Genomic DNA, 6869 nt, shown 5'->3' with positions numbered 1-6869 from the left:
TTTGATGGTTCAAAGGTTGCACCATCACTTTCTTCAGAAGGTGAAGAATTTGAAGAAGGTGGAGAAGAGGGTGACCTCTTTCTCACCTTTTTCTTGTCTTGATCTTTGTCTTCTTCACCATAGCTTTCATAAGAGGAAGAGGATGAAGAAGATGGAGAAGAGGGTGTCCTCTTTCTCGCCTTTTTCTTCTCTTGCTTTTTATCATCCCTCTTTGAATTATGGCGTGGAGAAGAGTGTGATGGTCTTCTCCGCTTTGGTGGTGATGGAGAGCGTTTAGCCCGCCGTCTTCGTGGAGCCATCTCCGCCGAGGTGGTGGGAGACTCGCTTCTTTCTCGTTCCTTCGGTGGAGGCTCTTGAGTTCTCCTTTGGGAAGGAGATACATCATCAAGAAGTAAATTTTTGAGCCCTTCATAATGATTCTCTTCTTCTTCCCGAATCGGAGAGAGACCTCTTTTGGTAGTCTCACAAGGAGTCTTCCTAGGTGTTCTCTCGTCATGGTGATGAGCTTGGAGAATCCCGTGAGCACGGAGCTGCCGTTGCACTTCACTTTGGAGAGATGGATTGCCCATGGCTTGTTGAAGCCTAGAAACAAGATAGTTAACAAGCATTGAAGCATCATTAGTAGCTTGCTCATGAGCAAAATCAAAGTTATCAACATTAATTTTACTCTCTTTACTATTGTCAGTCATTCTAACAACTCTTAGGTGTAAACTTTTTAGGTGTACTTTGGCACTTCAAGCCCTAGTTGCTACTCCTCTTTACCCCTTTAGAAAAAGCACTCAAGCTACTGTACCCGCGGCTCGAATACCATTAATTGCAAGAAATAGAAGAGAGGGTCTTTCGACACCAAAACAGCACCGGCTCCTGTCAAGCTTCTAGTAGCTCAATAGTGGTTAAGCCGTAGGCAAGCCCCATAGGACTCCACTATTAAGACCATAGCTCTCGACGGTGATGCCCCGTTAACTGCACAAAGGCAAGCGCACTGCAAGGCTGAAAAATCCCTATTCTACTTACTCACAGGCAATTAATAATACCAACCATTTGTAGCTAGCTTGAGGACCTCCCTTCTTGAGCAAGAAAAGAGATACCTTGAGCTCTGATACCAATGTAACATTTAATGGCCTAATAACTTGTGTGTAGCGGAAATTAGCATGAACATAGTGGGCATTTCATTAGAATAGATTCCTAATGAGAATTACAAGAGTGCTTGGGTGGAGAGAGCAACAAAAAGCATAACACCTAGTTAGATAGCATCGACAATACTTTCAAAACAGAGAGAAATTAAGCTATTGACAACAGTTGAGGACCGGATTTTCATGGAGCCGGTCCCCCCTCCAAAAGGCTTTGTATTATGGTTTCTCCCATCAAGAGAGACATTGTACAATACAATTCTTTGTGTTCCTTCAAGACTAGCTAGTGCAATGAAGATGGAAGCTTCAGGCACTAAGCAAAACACTTAATCAAACACAACTTGAATTATCCCCGTTCTCAGACCCAAGACCTCACACACCTTCGAAGATGGTGAGAGCTAGCAGGGTATGAGAGTAGATTGAGAGGAATAAGGAGTATCTTACGAGAAAGATGTACATCTCCTCACATAATCACTCATATGTAGCATAGCTTAGCTTAGTAATTAGCTTGGTAGAGGAGATGAGCATGCATTGAAGCTTGGCTCTTGGTTGGATTTGCATCCACATGCCAAGAGAGTGTTGATGTAGGCTTCTATCTCACAAGCTTGGAGTAGGTGATGAATTCTCCATTAAAGCTTGGGAAGAGATAGTCTTCTCTTTCTTCACACATGAGCTTGTGTGAGTGTGTGTGTGTGTGATAATGCCTTGCAAAAATCAGCCCCCTCTCTCTCTTGGGTGAGCCCTCCTGCTAATTGCTCTTGCTGAAGCCTCATTGGCCCTCCCCAAGTCAAGCCAATTACAATTAAGCAGCATAAGTGATAGCCTTCTGACATGTGTCCCCCTTTCCCCTTTTGTGAGAGCTTTAGGTAATTAAATAATTAAACTAAACTCTCATTGGACCCCCTTGCCTCTTGGCCAATAGGAATCAGGCAAGCCATGGGGCTCCTGAATGCTCATTGGACCCCTTGGGAGACTGCCCAATAGTCTTTTAGGAGACTTAATTCTCATTGGTTTCTTTTATTAAATGTTTTTAAATTAATTAAACTAGATTTACTTTAGCTTAATTCTCATTGGTCCACTTCAAGGGTCATCCAATAGAAATTGGGCACACCTTGTGGGCATCTGGCCTAGGGAGCTGACATGTGTCCCTCATTCCCTTTGTGTAAAGGGAGCCTATGTGTGTGTGTGTGTGTGTGTGTGGCTTTCTCTCTCATCCCCTACCTTTAGGGCTCGCCCCCTCCCATGTAGGGATGTGCAAAGACTTTTAGGACACACACAAAGCATCCAATTTTCCCTAGGGTTGACCTTTGGACACAACCTTTGAATTTTGGAACCTTAGCATTTTGGAAGTCTTAATGGGCTGAACCTTAGGGTCTTTTTAGCCCATTATTGAACATGGCTCTTTTGCAGATGGCCCCCCCTTTGGATCCCTATTTTCCCTCCTTTGGATCCCTACTGTGGCCGGTCTGCTAGCTTAACCAATATTCTAGCTTTTTCTCCCCTGGCCTTCCCCACATTAAATGATAAGTTTAATATGAGAAAATCATTTAGGAGAATTGGATATTGATTATTATGACAAGTTGCAACCACATAACTACATATTCAATTCCTGGGCTCCTTGACCTGTGTGAATCGGAGGGGAATTCGCAACCCGAGCTTCATGCTAGCAACCACGACTTTGATGATATGCAATATTCAAAACTCACACCAGAGAAGGAGAAAAAGGCGATACTGTGTTGGAGAGGGCTATGTTCGTCCATGTTGCATTGTGTTCTATTATTTGATAGGGTACTGAACGTAGTTTGAAGAAAATTTTGGCTACTAAATGCAATGATGTGATGGCAATAGTGAATTGATTACCGCATCATCATCGTTGTTGTGGTCGTCTTTACTTAGACAAGCGGCATGTAGGACATGTTTAAAAGAGGGGTGGACAGTTTAAAGAAGGATTTGGAGGCTACATTTGCGGGTGAAACAATTGCTGCAACTCTTTATTCTTTATGTAGCTTTCAAGTAGCTAGGGCATGTGGAGGTGGGGTTTGAAGAGCAGTTTTTAATGGTTCTCTTCGTAGGGAGAACTTGATTATTGTACAAACGACCGGTATGAAGCAACCTTTGCATCAAAAATGACGAGATGCGAGCGAGGTCAACACGTGAGCAATGATGTAAATGCTACAGATGCTGAACTCTTGCAGGGCTCACTTCACAATATGTAAACATAGCCCTTGAGTTGAAGCAAAGGAGTTACTTGCTCCCATTTTTTACACATTCTTTGCCTACATAAGCCCTTAGTAAAACATGGACACCTTGGGGAGCAATTGGGTACTGTTGGATAAAGCTTGTCGATTGGTGCCACACTGCAAGTTAATCATGGCATACTCTCTTGATTTCTATTTCTTGTAAGCAAGGCATTGACTAGGCATTATCTTATGTACAAGCCATTGTTGCATATATTTGACACTTGTTAACATTTGCAAATCAAAAGGGAGATGCACAGATTGAATAGGACAGATGGTTTTCAAACTAGGCCTTCATGCATGATCTAGAGGGGCTACATAGATTGGGAGCAGGCCTGAGGCCACGATCATATGTGACAGGGATGGACGTGTCATCAATCAAAAGAGGCTTTTTGTATGTTTGCTGGCTTACATGAGTTAGAATGAGTAAAACTTGAAGAAATCTAAGGCATGGGAGCAACAATTCTAGGCAGCTAAGATCTCTAATCTTGTGGTTACCCATTCTATATGAGTTTGCATTGTATCAAGAGACACGAACGAGTCCTGGATGCCATTTATCCTTCGACGAGACAAGTTTAATTACTCTCATTTCAGCACTTCCATATGAGATATAAAGAATAAGTCAAAGTCATTAAACCTGATTAGTGATTATGCCTTTGGTTTGATGATTTGAACCAAAAGAGTAGTCATGGTGCAAGAAACATATTCACCTGCATCTGGTCTCCGATTTACAAATGGCGTGCTTACAATTGTACATAGTTCATAGGACAATTCATGGATGTGCCCCTTTTTTTCTCTTACATACAGATAGTATATGCAAAGAATCGACTGGATTAGGGGGGCTAGACATATAATTAGACAAAAAGAGTCCCTTAAACAAAAAAATTAAGAGAGCTCCCGGGTACAGCCCTTACTCAGCTTGAGTGAAGTAGAAGTCAGAAGAGTCAGGGCCGACTTCGCGCTTTCTCAAATTGCTCACAGAACTCACTACTTCCACCATGTGGGGCCGCTTTTCCGGGAGAATGGAGACACAAGGCATAGCAATTTGTGCAAGGGAAATCATCTCCTCTTGAACATGATTGTTTGTCAAATCTGACAAGCGAGGATCGAGGACGCTCTCTATGTCATGTGGAAAATGGGCTTGGACCCATTGGACCAACCTATCGATGTTGGTACCACCTTGGGTCAAGGAGCCACTGTTGGGAGATTTACCAGTGACAAGCTCAAGGAGAAGCACCCCAAATGCATACACATCCCCTTTATAAGCAACCTTCCGTAAGTCTCCGCGAGCTTCGGGAGGTGTGAAAGCATTTGGCTTTATTGTTACACCGGGTTCTGTCGAAAGAGGGACTAGTTGCAAAAGGCTATAGTCAGTGAGGTGCGCTTGCCCCTCTGCATCCATCACCACATTGGAGGACTTGATGTTGCCATGGACTACCTTCTTGCTATGAAGGAACACCAGCCCTTTTGCTGCACCTTCCGCTATCGCTAGCCGCGTCTCCCAATCGAGTGGATCTCTTGCCTCTCTTTTGTTCCCTGTTTTGTAAGCACAGCATTCTGTTAGAACATGCAAATCACAAGCAAGGTCTACAAGGGCATTAGAGCACCCCCCCCCCTTCCTGCAAACGCACGTCTACATCACCTAGTCGCAAATCGAACTTGATTTAATCATGTTACAAGGGTTCATTAACATTCACATGATATTGGAAAGAGAGCAAGTTCAACTCACCATGAAGTAATGAGGACAAACTCCCCTTGGGCATGTAATCAGTGACCAGAAGCTTCCCCTTGGGTGCAAAGAAATACGCTCGGAGGGACACCAAGTTCGGATGTTGCAGGGCACCCAACATTTCAATGTGCTTGCAAGTGTGCTCTCGGTCGGTGGCAACCTCACGAAAACGTTTCACACAGATAGAATGCCCATCATTGATGTTGGCCTTGTAGGATGTCCCTAGGCTCCCCTTACCAAGCACCTCTGCTGATGCCCTTAACAAATCATCAAGATCGTAAGTCTGCTTGGCATTGCCCATGAAAATGAGCCTGTTGTTGTTATTTAAGACCAGGTTACCCTGGTCTTTCTCACCACTCTTCCCACTTGCCTTTCTGCTCATAGCTCTACTTTTGTTTCTTGCATCAAAGTCGGCTCTCCCCTCCGCATACATGGCATCGTCTGCAGGCTCTTGCTTTGCATTCTTGCGGACAATGAGCAAGCAACAAACTGACACGGCAACGGTAGCAGCTGCCACTGCTCCGAGGACAATCCCAACAATCGCACCTGCACCAAGCTTGTTGCCGTCATTGTCACTCTGTTCATCAAAACTATCACCAGGAGCCGGAGCCCCCGCTGGAGATTGGACTTGCTGGCACTCAGGCAAGGGTGTCCCACACAAATCGAGGTTTCCTGCGAAGCTGTTGACAGTAAAATTTGACAATGAAGAGGGGATTGATCCATTCAGACTATTGCTTGTGACATTGAAGCTCCGCAAGGTTGGCGTGTCTATGGAAGGAATGGTCCCTGAGAATGCATTCTCCTCAAGGAAAAGGGACGTGAGGTGGGTCAAATTGACGAGGGACATCGGAATCTGGCCAATGAAGCTGTTGGAGGAGAGGTCAAGGTTCTCCAAGAGCTGCCATGCGGAGAAGTCCAAAAGAAGGGCGCCAGAGAAGCTGTTGTTTTTCAAGTTGACCACTCTCAATGAGCTGCAATTTGCAAGATCAGAAGGAAGCGTACCCGAGAGCTTGTTTTTGCGGAGGCTAAGAACCCGCAAGGCGTCGAGCCTTCCAAGGGTTTGCGCAGGGATAGGACCTAAGAGAGATGATCCAGGAAGCCGAAGTTCGACCACTCTTTGCGACGACGAAGATGATGATGATGATCCATTGCCGCATGTTACCCCTTTCCATGTGCACACGCTTGCGGTGTTGGAAGCATTCCATGACAGCAGGTTTCCTGAATTGGTGACATTGGCCTTGAAAGCCAATAGTGCCTGTGCATCACCATCAAGGTCTGCGAGCGCTGACTGCGGTAAGAAGACGAGGAAGAGGAAGGCGAGGTTGAGGGCACAGGCGGCCAAGCAGCTAGTGGAAACCATGGAGGAAGATGTCGAGACTGGCCATGCCATACAAAACGGGATTGGCAACGCCGCTATGGCGCAAGCCCTGGTCGAGAACGATGAACTGAGTCTGCGTGAGAGACTGAGTGTGTGCGCGTCCGTGAGTGCGGAGGGAGGCCGGGGGGTGGTTGGGGGGGGGGGATTGAGGGCTTGCGAATGCGTGCTACTTGTATAAGCCCTTGTTTTGGGTGCGCGGGGGCACGCACGCGCACTGTTCAGGTGTTGCTGTGTGAAATGAGCGAAAGAAAGAAAAGGAGCGTGTGTACGTGGAGAAGGAAATTGTTGCTTCTTCCTAGACGAAGTCGTTGGCTTCACAGCTTGACTCAGCTCCCTACTTCTCTCTGCCCTAAAAGCTGCGCAGCAGAAAGAGAGGGAGAAGACAAGCGCGTGGG

The 6869-nt window shown here is 45.7% G+C and overlaps 1 protein-coding gene across 1 annotated transcript; it reads right to left on the bottom strand.

Moving 5' to 3' along the window:
- Positions 1 to 4056: 4056 nt before the first annotated feature.
- LOC147446908 (putative inactive receptor kinase At2g26730) lies at positions 4057 to 6622 on the bottom strand. Its single transcript, XM_086522851.1, has 2 exons — positions 5097 to 6622; positions 4057 to 4903 (listed from the first exon to the last, which is right to left on the bottom strand). Exons 1-2 carry the CDS (start codon positions 6484 to 6486, stop codon positions 4278 to 4280), a joined length of 2016 nt encoding a protein of 671 aa, XP_086378977.1. The 5' UTR covers positions 6487 to 6622; the 3' UTR covers positions 4057 to 4277.
- Positions 6623 to 6869: the final 247 nt, after the last annotated feature.

The sequence above is a fragment of the Adiantum capillus-veneris genome, chromosome 11, assembly GCF_014529385.1.
Source record: "Adiantum capillus-veneris isolate H3 chromosome 11, ASM1452938v2, whole genome shotgun sequence".
In the NCBI taxonomy this organism is placed as follows: Eukaryota; Viridiplantae; Streptophyta; class Polypodiopsida; order Polypodiales; family Pteridaceae; genus Adiantum; species Adiantum capillus-veneris.
Note: the sequence above shows the minus strand (reverse complement) of the source record. Positions and strands in the feature narration are given on the sequence as shown.

Excerpts from the sequence above, each read along its gene's own strand:
- LOC147446908 (XM_086522851.1), bottom strand. The coding sequence starts at position 6,486 with ATGGCATGGCCAGTCTCGACATCTTCCTCCATGGTTTCCACTAGCTGC. Across the intron at positions 4,904-5,096 it reads TTTGTCCTCATTACTTCATG|GGAACAAAAGAGAGGCAAGA; the intron begins GTGAGTTGAACT and ends CTTACAAAACAG.